Source organism: Equus przewalskii, chromosome 1 (assembly GCF_037783145.1).
Source record: "Equus przewalskii isolate Varuska chromosome 1, EquPr2, whole genome shotgun sequence".
In the NCBI taxonomy this organism is placed as follows: Eukaryota; Metazoa; Chordata; class Mammalia; order Perissodactyla; family Equidae; genus Equus; species Equus przewalskii.
This window is the reverse complement of record NC_091831.1, coordinates 27,034,394-27,053,873: the sequence shown is the minus strand read 5'-3', so window position 1 is coordinate 27,053,873 and position 19,480 is coordinate 27,034,394. Positions and strand designations below refer to the sequence as shown.

General features: G+C 45.6%; 2 protein-coding genes across 10 annotated transcripts in view; one reads left to right on the top strand and one right to left on the bottom strand.

Annotated features, from left to right (window-relative positions):
- Window positions 1-2,656, bottom strand: part of NT5C2 (5'-nucleotidase, cytosolic II) — a 139,433-nt gene extending 136,777 nt beyond the window's left edge. For 2 of the 9 annotated variants that reach the window (XM_070556759.1, XM_070556772.1), the window contains exon 1: window positions 2,009-2,468. In XM_070556759.1, coding sequence (XP_070412860.1) covers window positions 2,009-2,071 — 63 coding nt within the window. In that variant the 5' untranslated portion in view covers window positions 2,072-2,468. Of the gene's footprint in view, window positions 1-1,385; window positions 1,850-2,008 lie in introns of those variants that run through there. The other 7 variants (XM_070556792.1, XM_070556811.1, XM_070556765.1 and 4 more) reach the window with 6 other exon arrangements.
- Window positions 2,070-12,770, top strand: INA (internexin neuronal intermediate filament protein alpha). The gene is made up of 3 exons (XM_008530632.2): window positions 2,070-3,134; window positions 11,149-11,273; window positions 12,461-12,770. The coding sequence occupies exons 1-3, from the start codon at window positions 2,070-2,072 to the stop codon at window positions 12,768-12,770; spliced, it is 1,500 nt and encodes a 499-aa protein (XP_008528854.1).
- Window positions 12,771-19,480: the final 6,710 nt, after the last annotated feature.

The following is a 19,480-nucleotide window of genomic DNA, read 5'->3' as shown; positions in this document are numbered from 1 at the left end:
CTCTTCCAAGGGGGAGCCTGGAGGCCTCTGCAGGGCCACGGTGGACAGTTTCCTTCAATCCCATTACCAAACCCAACTCATAGCCTGTTATGGTAGATGTGAAGCAGCGCCCCTTTATTTGAAAGAGGACAATGACAAGAACCCCTTACACCTGCACAGCTTACAAAGCGCCTTCACATGCATCAGCTCAGTCTTTCATGATCTTGGGGAGGTAGGTTTTGTTATCCCTACATGCTTAGTAAGTGGCAGAAGGTATAATTCGAACCCACCACCTCTGACTCTGAATTGCAAACCAGCCTCTACTTTGTTATTGGCCAAAACTCTTCTGAAGCCCACTTAGCCTTATTCTGGCTGCATGGTAATTAATGAGACTTCAAGAGTCTCATTGCTCCAAGAATTAAGTAGTGAGGAAAGAACGTAGGTTTGCTTTCTAGTGACCTTATGTAGAGTGCTGCAGCTGAGCCTCAGTTTCTCATCTGTAAGATGGGGTTAAGGGCCACCTTAAAGAGTGGCAAGGAGGTAAGCCTATACAAAAGTCCTGGCACCATGGCTAGCAGAGAGGAATTATTCAGGCGTTAGCACTCTTCCATCCTTCACTCACCAAGCATTTCTGAGCCCAACGAACTCAGAACTGAGTCCCTCCAGCTCCAATCTTGTCTGTGATAAGGAACCAGGGGGACATGCTATGGCAGAGCCTGGCCATCTTGCATGACATCAAGCACAAAGCTAGGAGATATGCTCCCAAATCCCACAGGACGCCCTTCCCCCTTCCTTTAGTGGCCTGTCTCTTGGAACGTGTCCCCTCAGGAAGTTAAAACTTATCCTAGACCTACATCCTTGAGATTCCAAGATCAAAAAAGGCCTTCAGTCTAGAATTCTGGAACCTACTAAAAAGTTCTTCCTACTATCTCTCCAAAGCCACAGCCACATCCTGAGAGATATTACAAGCTTGAAGGTGAGTGCATACTACAGACCACACACTGACTCCTCCCAACCTTCACCTTTCCAGACGCCATTCTTTGATCCTCCCCTCTGTGGGGTAACGCAGGCCAGCTCAGTCACCAGCATCTTCCCCACTCCTGGAGTTTAATTTGTTTGCAGGGACCTCTTCTGTCCAAACAGAGATCTCCACAAGAAGATCTGACTTAGTCCCTCCTAAATCAGAGGAGGATTTACAGACTGAAATCTCAAACGCCTGCAGGGCCAGAAGGTGAACGAATTAAGAAGGTGGGCATTATGCAGCGGAGAGTGGTGGGGACTGCGGTGACCGGGAGAGCACACTTACACAAAAGGCAGGGGCACCTCAGCTCTGCCCATTGCGGCCATCCTAGCTCTTTCCTCCGCTTTTTTGCACTCTGTAACTCAGGCCCACGTTCTTTACCTACCTCCCTTCTCTTCCGAGGGCGTCGCAGGCTTTCCGCGCACTCACCCGCCCCCGGCGCTCCTGAGAGCTGCAGAGGAACAGCTGATGAGATGCTCTCTGACGTAGACCCACTTTTCCCCTGGGAACCCGGAGTGGGCTGAGGAGGGGGTCAAAGCCTCGCCCTGCGGTTCCCCACTCTAACTGGAAAAACAGGGCCCCACCCTCGGGAGCTCCGGGGTGAGGATGGGGGTGCGGGACACCTCCCAGAAAACCCTATCCTCCCAGTTGGGTTAAAGAGGGCAAGGAGGACAGGGTCAAGGGACGCGACAGCGCCGTGTGTTTCCGAATGGGAAACCCCAGTCTTTCAGGCACCCCTCCGCTCAAGTCACTTCCAAATGAGACGATTCTTGGGGAGGGGCACTGCGGCCAGGAGGCAGCTCGTAAGCAAATGGCTCTGTCCCGGGGCCCTAGGTCCGCTGCTCGCGCAGCTGCGGTATTCACTGCGCTTCCCCGCCCCCGCTCCTGGATGCCCCCCTTCCCTCTCTCCTCCAGACCAGGAGCAGGAGCTCCGCCCCCGACGCGCCGCCCCAGCCCCGGCGCCTTAAAACCCGGCGCACACCGGCCGCCGCGCCCCGCCTGGCGCACCTCTCTTCGCCTCTCCTCTCGTCTGCAGCCGCAGCCGCTCTCCCGGCCCTGGTCCGGCACCATGAGCTTCGGCTCGGAGCACTACCTGTGCGCCGCCTCCTCCTACCGCAAGGTGTTCGGAGACGGCTCTCGCCTGTCCTCGCGCCTCTCCGGCGCCGGCGGCGCGGGCAGCTTCCGCTCGCAGTCGCTGTCCCGCAGCAATGTGGCCTCCTCGGCCGCCTGCTCCTCGGCCTCGTCGCTCGGCCTGGGCCTGGCCTACCGCCGGCCGCCGGCGTCCGAAGGCCTGGACCTGAGCCAGGCGGCGGCGCGCACGAACGAGTACAAGATCATCCGCACCAACGAGAAGGAGCAGCTTCAGGGCCTCAACGACCGCTTCGCCGTGTTCATCGAGAAGGTGCACCAGCTGGAGACGCAGAACCGCGCGCTCGAGGCCGAGCTGGCCGCCCTGCGCCAGCGCCACGCCGAGCCGTCGCGCGTCGGCGAGCTCTTCCAGCGAGAGCTGCGCGACTTGCGCGCGCAGCTGGAGGAGGCGAGCTCAGCGCGCGCGCAGGCCCTGCTGGAGCGCGACGGGCTGGCCGAGGAGGTGCAGCGGCTGCGGGCGCGCTGCGAGGAGGAGAGCCGCGGGCGCGAAGGCGCCGAGCGCGCCCTGAAGGCGCAGCAGCGCGACGTGGACGGCGCCACGTTGGCCCGCCTGGACCTAGAGAAGAAGGTGGAGTCGCTGCTGGACGAGCTGGCCTTCGTGCGCCAGGTGCACGACGAGGAGGTGGCCGAGCTGCTGGCCACGCTGCAGGCATCGTCGCAGGCCGCGGCCGAGGTGGACGTGGCTGTGGCTAAACCAGACCTGAGTTCGGCGCTGAGGGAGATCCGCGCCCAGTATGAGTCCCTGGCCGCCAAGAACCTGCAGTCAGCCGAGGAGTGGTACAAGTCCAAGTTTGCCAACCTGAACGAACAGGCGGCGCGCAGCACCGAGGCTATCCGGGCCAGCCGCGAGGAGATTCACGAGTACCGGCGCCAGCTGCAGGCACGCACCATCGAGATTGAGGGCCTGCGTGGGGCCAATGAGTCCTTGGAGAGGCAGATCCTGGAGCTGGAGGAGAGGCACAGTGCTGAGGTGGCTAGCTACCAGGTAAGGAGCGCTGCATAGGGAGCGACGCCCTGTCCTCTCCCGCGCATACCTGCCTTTTCCTGGACAGTTGGGGCCCTACGAACCGAGGAGAGGGTGAGGGAGGGGAAAGGAAGAGCCCCGCCCGACTGGAGGCGTTGGCAAACAAAATGCCCTGGAGCCTCCACCGCTCATTTTAGGGGCCTGGACGCCCTCTTTTCCTACTCCTCCCTTACGTTCCTGTCCGAGACCTTCTAACAAAGAACCCCTTAAGTTCCTGTTCTTCGGTGTCCGAAAATCTAACTCATGCCTCCCTGTCAGCAAGTGGGAATAAACACACTGGCGACGTGAAGAACAGTCAGTCCCCAACCCTAAATAGGAGTGAGCCCACTGGGGGTGGGTTTTAGCCTCTCCATGGTTGGCGGTGCTGGCCTGTTTGTTTGACTTTGAAAGGCTTTCTGTGCCCCCCAGAATTGATGCTTATGGGGTACGGTCTGCCCTAGGGTTGGGGGGGGTGGAGAATGTGGATTGATCTGGGAAGGGTTCTATCCCATTTTCTTGACTTTTGCCCTCAAAGGAGTAGAGATTGGGAGCCAAGTAGCTGGGTGATTGGGCTAGTAATAACCGCTCTGCCCTCCACCCCTCCCCCAACACACACACGGTTCCCTTGTCGACCGACTAACGGTATTTCTTCCCAAAGAAAGCTTTGCGCCGGTTAGCAAACGAGAATGGTCGGGGCGCTGTCCTCGGTGCTGATGTCGAGTTCTTCCCATCTCAGAACTATCTCGTCTCCTGTCCCAGTTATGACTCTCTGTCTTTAAGCAATTAACTGCTTTTTTTTTCCCTTCTGCAACACCAACACATCAGTCTTGGCTACCTGCAATCAAAGGTCACCTCGTGGACAGCATCAATTTTCACTTTCATGGATGGCTTAGCACTGAATAAAAACCACTTAATCTGCTCAACGGCGGTGAGATCCCACTTGCAAATGCCCATTTCCTTAACATTTTTCCATCCTAATGTGATAAATCACAGAGATGGGTTCTATCTTTGTTATAGTCCACTTATTTTTTTCCACCTCTGCCTGCGTTCTAAGCTTTTGTGAAGATACTGATTGGCTCTTTCCTCCTTTTCTCTCCAAACAAAGGCCACTATATCTTCAGTTTTACTCTGTAGGACATTCTGGATTTATGACCAGAAAGGGCACAGAGGCAGGAGAAGAGTGTAGGAAAGAATCTAAATAGTGTGATCCCGCTTCAAGGTACAATAAGAGCTCCATTAGATAGAATGCTAATTATTCGGAAACTTGCAATAATTCATTCTAGCCAAGATTGAAGTTTACTCTCGATGAAATTAATAGGATTTGGGAATATTAGTAAAATACAACCAAGAAATGAATGAAACCTCAAAAGTACTATTTTAGTCTGGAGCTAAAGAATTATTATTAGGTGCAGGTATTTGCTGTTCACTATAAATGACTCCCTTTGATAAAGGAAGAAAGCTCGCTTGGACCATTTGTTTTGGTTAGTCTAGAATTACAGTACTATTCAAATAAATACTTCTCTTCTGCTCCAAAATCTGTACCTTGAACTTTTCACTATGTGGCCTAGCCCCTGGATTGCCTGAATTAATCACATTTAGCTAATTGAGACTTCATGTTTTCTTCTAGAAGCCTCAAAGAGTGAACTAGGTAGTCTTCTGAATGGCTAGCCCAATATTTCTCCAAAAAGGATAACTTACCCACAACTACTGTCTGAATTGGGCTTTACCATGTCCTCTGTCTTCTTGTTAGAGCCCCTACTTTCTAAGAGGTAGAGACAGTATTGTCTGGCTTGTTTTGTTTGCTTTAAAAGGCTTTCAGTGTTAGACAATAGTAGGGTCATCCAGACATGGTCTGCAGGAAACAAAAAAACAACAGAGGCTGCGGCATCTGCAGCTCTGCAGTGCTGCCCCCATCAGCTTTAGCCTTCAGAGCCTCAGTGGACCTGCTGCTAGAAACGAAGAGGAGGCCAGACAACAGAGAGCTATTTCCTTCCTCTCAGAACCTAAGGCTGAGGAGGGGCTCACATCCTCACCTGCAGATCTGAAGGCCTGACGCCACAAGGGTGTCCTCTGTCTGTTGTCTCTAACAATCTTAGCAGGGCTGACCAAGATGAAAAGCTGCCTCCTCCAATGACTCCTGAGATGCAGCCATTGTTTTCTTGCCCTCTCACGCCATCCCCCCTCCCCTTTCACTGCAGTGGTGGGAGGCTGTTCTCTTTCTTCTGTTTCAGAGATTGTTAGTAGGCCCATTTTTCTTTGCAAGCTTGCCACCCTCCAAGAGGCAGAAGAAAGCCCCATTTAAGTCATGTTTTCCCTGCCCTAGAGAGCTGACAGCCAATTCGAGGAAAGGAAGCTTATTACACTTTTGAAAGGGTAAAGAATGATTCAAGCTGACATAGTAAGTACATGATGGTGTACAAGAGAGGCAGAGAAAGGCAACAGAAGTTATGAAGAGCTGGGGCTATTGTCTTCAAAAGCCAAATGCAACCACCCTCTTTAGCTGAAGGCTTTTGCATTTCTGACACAGGGCGATTCTGGTTCCTGCATAGCTGCTTCACCGCCATTAGCGTCCCAGTTCTCCCAAAGATGTCTAAGGATCTTTTTGAAGGATACTGGGGTCCCTGGCCCTGTACCGCGGTCAGTCTTGGAAAGCTGAAGCTTTCCTTGAAAGACCTTGCTGAACAATCAAGATCACCATTAGTTAATGTTCTCCAGGGAGATGAGCCAAGTCTGCCCTCTTCTTTTCAGTATGAGATTGGAGTTCAACCTAATTAAATAGCAAGAAGGGGCTGGCCCCTTGGAGATTGGGGGTGGCAGTGGCTGCATATAAATCTATAGCTTGCTAGATCCATTTCTGAAATTAGAATTCAAGAAAAAAAGCTACATTTGGTCTTTTTTTTTTTTTTGTACTCTTCCCTGTGTTTTTTGTTTTTGCCCCTCTGTACCTCACTGTATTACTGTCATCTGGGCCACCATAACAACTCCTTTATGGAAATAAACTTAACTAGTGGTTCCTAAACCCATTGACCCACCAAGGTCACTTGGGGGCTTAACAAAAGGATTCTGAGGCCCACGCCCAAAGATATGGATTCAGTAGTTTGCAGGTGTGGTCCAGGAACATGCATTTTCAATAAAAGCTCTGCATCTTGTTGTTCCTTGCATTGATGTTGGGGGGCACTGACCTAAACCACATTTCTCAGTGAAATTAGCTCATATAATGCAAGATTTTAAAGCATGGTAGGAAAAAAGGAGAACAAAGATGGGGACGAAGCAAAGAAGAGAGAGAGAATAAGGCACATGGGTAGACCACATATAAAAATCCTCTCTCCCCACTAAGTTTTTGTGCAGAGCAGTAATTCTGGATGGCCTCTTTCAATGGGATTGTGCTGCTCTCACTACTGCTTGCCTGGGTGAGGGCCCCTAAAAACGATGAAATCCACAGCACTGTTTGTTGTTGCTCTTCTCCACTTCATTCCTTGTGCAGCTAGTTCTTTCTGTTACGACCAGCCCGCATCCTTCCAGCCCTAAGAAGCTCATCACTTGTCTCAGCTACTCCGGGAGAGACCCCAGCTGGAGCTGGGAGTGCCTCTCTCCCATCCCCTCAGGCTAAGCCAGGAGCAGCTGCGTGGTTGGGGGAGGGGGTGGACTGCAGTGCTGCTCAGATTCCGAGCTGGAGGCCATCTTTGGCAGGGCTTTTGAAGGGCAATGCGAGACACAGCCTGGCGTGGGGAAGAGAGCGCAAACAAAGAGACTAGACGTTGAAGAGCCATGGTCAGCAGTCAGCCCAATTCCTTCTAAAAGGCACAAAGTCATGCTTTTTGTCTACTCTGATCCATAAAATAGACATGTGAAATGTGTAGTATCAAAGTTTAAGGAAATATCTGTCTAGAACTCAGCTCCCCAACAACCTCTTATTCAGAAAACATAGCCATGAAAGAAAAATCATTGTTTCGAAAGGATCTAATTAACCTGCTGATGAGACAAAACATGTGTCTTTAAATCACATATTAGGAAGTTGGCCCCTCTGATGCCCCGAGCCTGTTCATTGTTGCTTTACATGATTCTAAATCGCTTGGTTATTTGGATTTCAAGTCTGCAACAAGACAGAGAAGAGGAGGGACCACCACACTCAGGCATGGTCAAGAATGAGTAGCAGCAGATCAGGTCCATTTCAGGACAAAGGAAACCAGTAAGTAGCAAACGCTAATTCAAACACAGCTCTTTGGGGCCATTTAGGGTAGAAATAAACAGCCCAGTATACCTCAGTTAACCTAAAAGATAAAAGACCTCACAGAATTATAGAAAAATAATTGATTCTTATCATAATCCTTAGTTGCTGAGAAATGTTGCATTATATTTCATGTCCTCATTGAGAGCGGTACCAGCCACTTTAAAAAGGGTTTTATTCAAAATTGTTATCTTTTAAAAATCTGGTGCTTTAAGGGATATGCCTCCAGCTATCTAATATTAAAGTTTTATTCCGGCCAGCCCGGTGGTGCAGCAGTTAAGTGCGCACGTTCCACTTTGGCGGCCTGGGGTTCACCAGTTCGGATCCCGGGTGTGGACATGGCAGCACTTGGCAAGCCATGCTCTGGTAGGTGTCCCACATATAAAGTAGAGGAAGATGGGCACGGGAAGCTGTTAGCTCAGGACCAGTCTTCCTCAGCAAAAAGAGGAGGATTGGCAGCAGATGTTAGCTCAGGGCTAATCTTCCTCAAAAAAAAAAAAAAAGTTTTATTATCCATTGCTTTCCTTAGTTATCCGAGGGGCAGTAGGGAGGGCTCATGATTAATTCATCCATATGATACAAGGAGTATAGAATCCCATGGTATGATATTAACAATAATAAAAATCACTAACATTTGTTGAGCAGTTCCTATGTGACAAGTGCTGTTCTAATGTCTATTATCTAATTTAACAGACAATGGACTCACATAATCAAATGAAGGGCGTTAAATTGAAATCCTAACTTGAGAACCTCAGAAGAGAATAAACATTATAATTTTCCATACACAGAAATGGAAGGTTTTTTGTTCTTTTCTGCTTTTTCCCCCCAGATCCCCCTAGCACGTAGTTGTATATTTTAGTTGTGGGTCCCTCCAGTTGTGGCATGTGGGATGCCGTCTCAACGTGGCCTGATGAGTGGTGCCATGTCCACGCCCGGGATACGAACTGGCGAAACTCGTGCCGCCAAAGTGGAGCGTGGGAACTTAACCATTCAGCCACGGGCCGGCCCCAGAAATGGAAGTTTTGAAGAAACTGAAATACAGAAAACTGTCTGAGGGATGTTGGAAGTTTGTAGCAGGGCAAGAAAGGCAACCCAAAGATCCTGATGCAATCATCCTCTCTTCCTCGTATTACGTTTCCGTGGCTCCTTTGCATAATGAGAATACTTCCTCCTTTCTCCGTTTTCCCCCAACCCCAGACTCTTTTCTCCCTTACCAGGCTCATATCGATTCTCTTACTCCTAATGCATCACTAGCAGACTTGCCTGTAGATTAGTTTAACCTCAAACAGCAACCGTCAAGTAAAATTTCTTGGTAAAAATCCTTTTAAGCCTTGGTGATCTCTTAACACACTTTGGAATATTTCCATCGCTGTCCAGTGTAATATGTATTTTCCCCACTGCTTGTCATTCCTTGCTCTGTACCCATCAGTTAATTGAGTCTTCTCTTTGCGGTATTCCTGTCAATATTTATAGAACAGGTGGGTGGTAGGAATTTTAATTCTTTCTGCAGATTCTCTTGATTTGGAACTTTGCACCTCTTGATGTGTCAGCCCTGTCTTTCACCATCACTTCCTCAGCCCCACACAAGGGAAGTTACAAGGGCACCTCAGCACTTACTTTCGTGAGGTTTCTGATATGTCTATCTGCATTACTATTTCATAAAAATTACTCTGTCTCTTTGCTCTTCATGTCAACAAAGTTGCAGCTGTATTATATGGGTTATTTGCTCACACCTTTTTGGGTCATAAGAAAAGAAGTGTTTATGTAGCATTCATTCAACAGTTATTCATTGAGCATCTTCAGTGTGCATTGTGCTCAGCTCTGGGCTTCCAAGGGTGAACGAGACAGAGTCCCTGTTTCCATGTAAATTACATTCTAGAGCGATACTCTTGAACAGGACCAGTTTGCCCCTAGGGAACATTTAACAGTGTCTGGAGAAGACATTTTTGGTTGTCACAACTGGGAAGGAGGGTGTGTATGCTACTGGCTTCCAGTGGGTAGAGGTCAGAGACACTGCTAAACCTCCTAAAATTCATAGAACAGCCCCCACAACAAAGAATTAAATGCCCAAAATGTCACTAGTGCCAAGGTTGAAAATCTCTGTTATAGATGAAGGTGACAGAAAATAAACTAGTAGACTAATAAATGGACAAGATAATTTTAGATAATGATAAGAGCTAAAAGCAGAGTGGCCACTCTCCAGTGGGTACCTTTGTCTAATTTGTACAAAGTTCTTTCGTGGGCTGGCAGCTGCCCTGACTTGAGGTAAAATAATGTGTGAGATCAATGTGGAGAGGGTGCTTAAATTGGATGCCTAGGAAGACCTGTCTGAGTAGAGGACATTTGACCTGAATCTTGTATGACGTGGGGTTGGCCATGTAAAGACCCACTACAGAACATCTTAAACAGAGGAACTAGCCAGCCTAAAGGGCCTGGGACAGCAATGAACTTGGTAAGTTTAAGGAGCACAAGAGAAGGCCAGGGAAGCTGAAACATATCGAGCAAGGAGAAGAGTATAGGCCACACTGAGGAGTTTGGACTTTATTCCAGAGTCACTGGAGGGTTTTAAGCAAGTGAACAACAGGCCTGCTGTGTTTGTAAAAGATCCTTTTGGCTGCTCAAGAATCACAAATTTAAAGCTCTTTTTCTTCTTTTTTTGAGGGAGGTCAGTGAGGAAGATTGGCCCTGCGCTAACATCTGTGGCCAATCTTCCTCTTTTTTCTTGAGGAAGATTGTTGCTGAACTAACGTCTATGCCCATCTTCCTCTATTTTGTATGTGGGACACCACCACAACATGGCTTGATGAGCGATGTAGGTCCGTGCCCAGGATCCAAACCCACAAACCCCAGGCCACTGAAGCGGAGCATACAGACTTAGCTACTATGCCACTGAGCCAGCCCCGATAGCTCTTTTTCTTCTATGCCTGGGTTTGTACCTGGAAGAATTTGGAGCAAAACCATTATATGAATTTAGTTCCTTTCTAAAAAATATTCTAATTTCAATCTGACATTGAATTAAAAAAAATTCCATGGATGGGGCTGGTCCCATGGCCTGGTGGCATGCTCCACTTCAGCAGCCCAGGTTCAGTTCCTGGGCACGGACCTACACCACTCAGTGGCCATGCTGTGATGTCAACCCATACACAAAATAGAGGAAGATTGGCACAGATGTTGGCTCAGGGCAAATCTTCCTCAAGAAAAAGAGGAAAACTGGCAACAGATGTTAACTCAGGGCAAATAGTCCTCAGCAAAATAATTCCATGGAGTGTTTCTGCTTCTTCCTTATCTGTTGTGTAAAATGCTTTCAGTAAAGTGAGTGAGTAGCAGACTTCCAGGAAACCATCAAAAGGAATGGAGGCAGAGAAGACTTGCCACCCTCTCTGTGGTTTCCACAGTAGGAATTTTCTGAATCTACTGAGGCTTTGGGTTTTGGAAGGACATGCAACAATAACACTGCTTTTTGGAAGCAGCAATACAATAAGCAAGGGAGGGATGGTAAGTGAAAAAAAGGGGTAGCTCCCTGGTGTTCATTGGAGAACCATGTGCGCCATGGCAGAGGTTCCTCACCATGCATCCGGTCTCCTGGGGACTTTAATGAAGAAATGCAGATGCTGGGACCCCACCCAGAACAAATGACTCAGAATCTGGGCTAGGGGTCAGGCCTGGATGTTTTAATTTGTAGTCATGGTTGAGACGTCCTTGCCTTGTGGCAACCTCAGTGAATTTCAGCTAATTTGCCCTAAATATGTTGGATGTGTTGCTTTTCAGGATAGCATCGGGCAGCTGGAGAATGATCTGAGGAACACCAAGAGTGAGATGGCACGCCACCTTCGTGAATACCAGGACTTGCTCAATGTCAAAATGGCTCTTGACATTGAGATAGCAGCTTACAGGTACTTCAAAGGGCATGCTCACCCAAGCAGATCGAGAAAGCTGGGGCAATGCTACCCAAATAAGTGGTTCTAGTCTGTCCAATTTCTGTTGAGTGAGGGGGGATGAGGAAAGACATCACTGGCCTCTTCCAGGTGAGCCAATCCCTCTGTCCCTCAACTTGGTTATATCCCAGCTCCACCTTACTGGTCCTGGAGTATTCTGCCTACCTCTGCTAGATTCAAGGAGATATGTGAGGACATAGACGTTGAAATAAAACCCATCAGACTCTAACTTTAAAAATAGGGTTTATACAACATAGAAAGTCCTATGACTTTCTGCATATAAATTATCTAGGTGTCAGGTCATATTATTCCCATTTCGCAGATGAGGAAACTTGAACCACAGACTAACTGTGTAACTTGCCTAAAGTCACAGTGCTGGTAGGTGGAAGAGCCCAAATTCAACCCCAGATCTGTCTGAAAATTTTTTCTTTTTTTCTTTACACCATGTATACTGCTTCAAAACAAAGCTCCAAGAGTATTTGATAGTGTCTTGAGTTTCTGATTTTAAAGAAAGGATGATAAAAATTATTAGAGTTATGAGAGGCAAGGTATTGGGGCCACTCTTTGATGATGCTGTTTAGGCCAGGCTGAGAAAAAGTCTGGTATCTGAAACAGTTTCATTCACTGGTTTTTGTTACTGCTGGTTCCATCCCCTTTGGAGCCCTATACATTGAAAAAGCACAAATCTCAAGTTCAGGCTGGATTAGGTGGTTCCTTCTTCCTTTGCGGACTTCCCACTGCCTTCTCCCTGTTGCACTTAAGGTGTTAATTAGTAAAATTACTTCTCTCTAGAGCTTTATAGACTCTTAAGTGCCAAAAATGGGTGCCGTGAGGCCAAGGGAAGTTGTAGGTTTTTCCTTTTCGAATGTATTTGTGACTAGGATAGCTTTCCCTTTGACAGTCCTTTAAACACAGCTGGTGCGAAAGATGTGTGAGTGTGTGTGGTGTATGTGCATGCATGCATGCATGCTGGATACTCTAAGTCTTTGAGCCTGGGAATTCAATATTTATCAGTCTCAATCTCATGAAGAAACTGCAGCATCTTATGGAATCTTTCTAAAATGAATAGGGGCTAGAGGATTAAGTTCTTTTAAAAAAAAGTTGCAAGTTGACTTCCTGAGAGTTTTTCTCTGTTGGATTTGCAGGAAACTGCTGGAAGGTGAAGAGACACGTTTTAGCACCAGTGGGTTAAGCATTTCAGGGCTGAATCCACTTCCCAATCCAAGTTACCTGCTCCCACCCAGAATCCTCAGCTCTACCACCTCCAAAGCCTCCTCCACTGGGCTGTCTCTTAAGAAAGAGGAGGAGGAAGAGGAGGCTACTAAGGTAGCCTCTAAGAAAACCTCCCAGATAGGGGAAAGTTTTGAAGAAATTTTGGAGGAGACAGTGATATCTACTAAGAAAACCGAGAAATCAAATATAGAAGAAAGCACCACTTCAAGCCAAAAAATATAATTCTGTTGCTTAAAAGAAAAGTTAATGCTTAAGAGGGGGATAATAAGCATTTGACTTGTTAAAGAACCTATTCCTCAACCAAAACACCTGTCACCACTATAAAATGTCTTCAAAGCTTCAGTCTCATATTTAGCATCGAGTACTTACTTTCTCTAATAAGAAAACCACCTTTAGATTGGAGCAACTGCAGTCCTAGAGCAATCACAGAGGAGCTATCTAAGAATCCAGCTTGCCCTCCGAAAGCTCGGGCTTCACAGCCGTAGGTGGTTCAGGTACAGAGGCAGTACAAACTAAGGTGCTGCATCTGTGATCCTCGCCATTTGCTGTGAAGTGAAAGTAAAACCTATATTCGCTCACTATTCCCAGCCACTAGCCAGCTATGTAATCTCACTCTAGATGCCTAAAACATCAGATCACTGCCAAAGATAAACCAGTGGTCCACACCAACACCACCCTGATAGAACTGTTCACAAGTGATGGGTGTTTGCTGAATGGACACTTGCCCTCCCACTCCCCTCAGTTCCATATATCCTTTTATTCCATTCAGGGAAAAAACCCCAAAAGTCTAATGTAGTATTCTTCCCTTTAAACACATTTAGGTTCTTCTCAAAAGAACTTACCCCCTTTAGCTCTCTTTGCTCAATGGGTAAAATTAGATGCATGTTGACCATTTCTATGATTCGTGTAAGGACTTCTGCCTGTCCATTTCATATCCTTCCAATTCTGTAAGTTAAAAAAAAGAAAATGGCAGTGATGAGTTTTAAGGGTTGCCCCCAAAATAATGAAAAAGTTCCTAGATTTTAGACTTTCAGCTTATTTGAATCCATTTAATTAGGAAAAAATTATTAAGATTGTAGCTTTTCCCCTTAACTTTAGAAGCGCAGTATTAGTTATCCCAAACTGTGATTAAGCTGACCTTAGATTTAGTATAAGCTAGAAGAGGTGAGTATTTGTATGAATGGAAAAAGCCGAGGTCTCATTGATCTGTGTCAGTTCATTTGTAGTGATTGATATAGAATTAGCTGTTTCAGACAATACACAGATTTCCCTTCCCACTAGTCTAGGTCCCAAAGAGGCCTTATTTTCACTCTCCTAAGTCTTTCACTAAGTGTAGGTTATGTTATCACCAGGACACAAGGCTACTGCCCCAAAATAAGTCGTCATTTCTGGTCAATCCACACCACCAACAAATATGTATTAAAAAAAGAAAATCTTTCTCTTTTCTAAAAGAGTCTTGCCCAATAGTTTTCCCATTGCTGCACGGTTGGTGGGGTCTCCCTTCCCTGCTGGAGAGGACGAGATGCTCAGGACAGAGAAGGGGCACACATGCTCCTGCCTACATGCTAGGAGGTAGATTCTGGAGAGTACACTTGTCTGCCCAGCTATGCAGCAGCCGCATTGGCCAGTCTTCTGCGTGTGCCAAGTTTGATGTAGGATTGTCTGTCAGCAGTCACTTCCACCAGAGCTGAAGAGTTGCCATGTCTCTGTCACACATGTCCGTTGTGAGCTCTGCGGTGATAAGAATGTCATGCTTTTACTGACCTTTCTTATCCTAACACCTGCTTCAATAATTCAAGGCACTTGAAAGATACTTTTCTCTTCTCCCTTCCCCTTACTCCATCCCTGTCTTTACTCCCCACACTTACTGTAAAACATTAGTAAAATAAAAATTAAAAGTCACATGAATCCCACCAACATAACTTGTGTTCTGTGGTTTTTGCTGCCTCAGCAGAGAGAAGTGCTGTTGAGGTTCAGTGAGGCAGCTCTACCCCAAATAATTCAGAAATGGTATGTTCTCTATTCTGTGCATCCACATTTAGGGGTCCCCCCCTGCCAAAGCCTTGAGGCTGTAGTCTGCATTTGTTCAGACTGTCTGGTCTGAAACACGTCATGCACTAAGTGGACAGTTCATGGCGGGGGAGGTGGGGTGGTGGGGAAATCAATCAATCAAACGCTGAAAGACAATGCCTTCTGTGCCTGGATAATCATTTAATGAGCTGGTGAACATTTCTGAGAGTGAACTGGCAGAGAGCACATGATAAAAAGTTCTTCAAAACAATATTTTCTTTCTTTGAAAATGGGCTTATACTTCTGCAGAACCCAGGTGTTTAAGTGGCACATGGGCAGCAGTAATAGAATTTCCCTCTACTGAAATGATTCATAACCTTTTTTGGATTACAGATCCCTTGGCAAAAACTATGGACCCTTTCCCCAGAAAAATACACACACAAAACCTCGTACAGATCAAGGGACTTGTGACTCCTCTAGGATGCTCCACTTCTGGTGTCCGGAAATCCACAGTTGCCAAGTTGAGATTCCCTAAGGCCATGCCAGTTTCCAGGATGGAGACTACAAATGAGGGGATATGTGGATGCAACTCACAGTGGATGCTGGTGGTTGAAGCTGGAGCTTGCTGGGTCCTGAGCAGTACTGTCATTCTCAGTCCATCTGGCTAAGAGCACTAAGACACCACTCAAAGATACATTAATGGCACTGCTGGTGAAAAGAGATTTGTTAGTTGCACAATAACACTGAGAGTTTTATAGCAATCAAAACATCTTTTAGGGCCTATTAAGAAACAATAGTGGCATTAATACGTGGGTTTGCAATATAGACTTTGGTTCCTGCTTCTAAGAATACTATTTGGTTAATGGGTCCTTCACTATGCAAAACCAGAGTCCTTTTATTACATTTATATAATGTCTGGCTCTGACAAATTTATACGTCCTATTTTCAATGAGTCGCCATTAATTGCCATGAGCTTATTTATAGAAGAAAGACATTAAAAGCATAGAGTTGGTTAATGATTAAATCAGAACAATTACAGTGACAGGGAAACATGGTGTTCAGAATTGTAAGGCAGAGAGAAGAAGGGAAGGGAAGCAAACACCACCACCTGTCATGACAGACCAAGACAACAAAGTGAGTCTGTGAGATTGTGGAAAGGCTGTCCGTAAACAATGTTAATGATATCCGATATGACTTTCAGATTCCTTAGACAATGAGATCCCCTGCGCCCTGAGACTGACAACAGCTATAATTTATTCAGTAACTCCTTGCTATGTGTCAGACCCTGCACTAGGCAGTAAACATAGAATTACCTCATTTAAACCTCAGTACCACTCTGTAGGTGTACTATTTGTATACCCGTTTTACAAATGAGGGAATAGAGCCTTGGAATGACAAGTTAAAACCCATGTCTGATGTTGCACCATTAAGTGACAGAGCTGAGATTTGAACCTGGTTCTCTGACTCTGCAGTGCTGGCTTTTCTTTCATGAAAGAATGTCCCCTCCCTTGATGGAGTAGAAATCTTTCCTTTTTTTCACCCCTTCCTTACCAGATTTCACTTAAAGTTTCTCTGTCCCAGAAACCCTTGTCAATCCCACGTCCCACAGACACACCGCTACACCTCACTGACTTCCTGAGCCTACTGCTGTCCCGCATTGCAGTGAGGTGGTGGCAGCGCAAAGCTGAGCTCTGGGTGCATCCAACCATGAGTCACCTCTGCTCCTGATAAAAATTAAATAGAATTGGGTGTTATTTACCTATTTTTTAAAAACGTGTTTTGAAAAATAATTTTGCAAAGGAATTCAGTAGTTCAGTATCAAAGGGCCTAGAATTCACTTTACTGCACTGACTAAAGAGGGTGGCAAGATTTCAGCAATTGTCTGGAAACCTGAGTCCAAATTTTAGCTCCAGAGATAATGCAAGTCACATAGTCCCGGGGATAAGCTTCTGGAATTTACCTGTGAACATAAGCAGGGAGCCCAGAAGCACCATTCATGGCTCTGAAGGCAAACATGGACCAGTTTTTAAAATGTATTTAAAAATCCATTGGAACAGAAAGTAGATCGGTAGTTGCCAGAGGGGACAGAGGAGGCAATGAGGACTAAGTATTCAATGAGTATGGGGGTTTATTTTGGAATGATAGAAATGTTTTGGAAATAGATAGAGGTGGTGGCTGCACACCATTGTGAATCTACTAAATGACACTGAATTGTTCACTTTAAAATGATTAATTTCATGTCATGTCAATTTCACTTCAACTTAACAAATCCTTTGATAGAGAATTTATGGAAGTATCAGAAAAACATAATTACGAAGTCTACCATACCTTCTGCTCCAGCTGAGACCATTATGTACAGCCACTCTGAGTCAGTCCCAGTTAGAAAGAATTCCATTAGGATAACATAAACCAGATCTAATAAGAGTATTGACTTCAAAACAGAGCCTGGAGAAAAACCCAGAAATCTCTCTGCTTGTAAACAAAAGAAAGACTAGCTAGAAATGTTGCTTGTTTATGAGCACTCGTCACTGATTTCCAACTAACATTATTTTTATTGTTCTATCATCAGAAATCTCTAAGATCCTGAAAAACGTCTAAATCGTAAGAATATACTTTTTTTTTTCTTAGAACCAAATAAATTGGTGTACCTGAAAGCACAGTAATTTAAAATGGGAATAATTGAGGGGGGCTTTGTAGGGTCTTAAAATAGAGCTTATATGTGAAATTTGATTTTTCTTTATATAATATATATTACTGGCTTTGCTTCAGGTTCAAGTTTAACATAGGTTAGATTGATGTCATCATGCCTTTTGCTATTTTCAAATACATATCTCACATGGATACGCCATTTGCAAATGGGGTAAGTGCTCCTGAATCCAGCCAAACAAAGGACTGTTTTTATTACATTACCATCCTCTGCTGCATACCCTTAAAGGATGAAAAAAGATGGTTACTATGTACATCAAAAGGCTTCTCTCTTCCTTTATCGATCTCCTAGAAGATGATGTAATTGCCCTCATGTTTTATACTGATTTTCACAAGCTCACTAGGTGGGAGCAGAACTCACTACAATTTATAAATTCTTCCTGACAGTCCCTTGAAACACACACACACCAGGACTGTAATAAAACAGAGAGTGAGTCACACTGCAGATATCTGAAGATTTATGTTTCTACAGTGCGTCAGCGATTCTGAATAAAACAAAATAGAGAAAGCTCTATTGGAAAGCTCTATTTGATAAAGGCTACAAAGAAAAATGAAGATTGATTTTGGAGGGGTCTCCGGCTCGCTGCCTGATTGATTAATTACTTCAGGTTACCACATGGCTACTCCCTCCTGCGATGAGGCAGGTGGTCTCTGTTCAGTGTAAGCCTGAGACATTTCATTCTAGCTCTATCACATGCTCTTAGGAGTTATAGAACACAGCAGAGTGTAACCAAAACCATTAGTATAAGGGCTGGTGTTTTGAAATACCATCAGTAGCAGTTCTACTTAAATGCTGATTATTGCACAGGGCAGAACATTTTTCCTTAGAATTGCTTATTAAAACAAATTTGACTCTCTTAGGTTCATCTGCTATGCCATAAGTATGAATAAATGAGAAGGGTAACTTCTATCTCCCATAATTTCCAGGCATAAGGATTTATACACGACACATCAAATTCCTGATGTCCTTTAGGGTTAGACAATTTTTTTTTTTTTTTTGAGGACGATTAGCCCTGAGCTAACATCTGCTGCCAATCCTCCTCTTTTTTGCTGAGGAAGACTGGCCCTGGAGCTAACATCTGTGCCCATCTTCCTCTACTTTATATGTGGGACACCTGCCACAGCATAGTTTGACAAGCAGTGCCATGTCCACACCCGGGATCCGAACCGGCGAACCCCGGGCCACCGAAGCGGAACACGCACACTTAACCGCTGCGCCAACAGTCCAGCCCCACAATTTTTCATCTTTATCTTAAGACAGACTTGAGCTCAATAAAAGGAACTGCTTTCTGGCACCTGAAACTATTTGTCCATGGAATAACCTAGCCCGCAAGGTAGAAGCAGCAGAATTAGGGTGAAAGCAGAATCCAGGTCCAACTTCAGAGTCTGTATCCCCACCCTCCTCCCAGTTATTAATAGAAGGAGGTGAAGGGAGGAAATATGTGAGAAAGGAGAAAGGGAAGAAACAGATGGTTCACCATCAATCTTTTAACGTTAACGGACCCCCTTATACATTCGAAAGGAACTAACTCAGCCAAGGAATCTGAGAAGTGACTGCATAGGGACTATATTGGAACTTGATAAAAAAACTATATGTCAGCCACTGTTCTCAGTGCTTTACGTATTCATTAATTCTCATAACTCTGAATTTGGTACCATTGTCCTCATTACAGATAAGAAGGACTGAAGCTCAGAGAAGTTATACATTATATCCAAGATCACATAGCTTGCAAGTAGCAAAGCTGGAAGTCAAAGCTATGCAGTTTGGCTTCACAGTTCATGTTCTTAAACACTATGCAATACTGCCTCTATGTCTTTTCTGGGGAAAAGATCTGTTCCTGGTAACCTTTATCTACTCCATCTTCTAATTTAAAATATTATTCAGGGGCTGGCACCGTGGCCGAGTGGTTAGGTTTGTGCGCTCTGCTTGGGCAGCCCAGGGTTTTACCAGTTCGAATCCTGGGCGCAGACATGGCACTGCTCATCAAGCCATGCGGAGGCAGCATCCCACATGCCACAACTAGAAGGACCAACAACTAAAAATACACAACTATGTACCAGGGGGCTTTGGGAGAAAAAGGAAAAAATAAAATCTTTAAAAAAATAAATAAATAAATATTCAATCAGTTTTTCTCTTGGGAAAACACTTTCTTAGAAACATTAGAAGAAAAAAATCTCTTCTCCTTTAAATGAAAACAGCATCACAATAAGAAGCT

Excerpts from the sequence above, each read along its gene's own strand:
- INA (XM_008530632.2), top strand. The coding sequence starts at position 2,070 with ATGAGCTTCGGCTCGGAGCACTACCTGTGCGCCGCCTCCTCCTACCGC. Across the intron at positions 3,135-11,148 it reads CTGAGGTGGCTAGCTACCAG|GATAGCATCGGGCAGCTGGA; the intron begins GTAAGGAGCGCT and ends GTTGCTTTTCAG. Across the intron at positions 11,274-12,460 it reads ATTGAGATAGCAGCTTACAG|GAAACTGCTGGAAGGTGAAG; the intron begins GTACTTCAAAGG and ends TTGGATTTGCAG.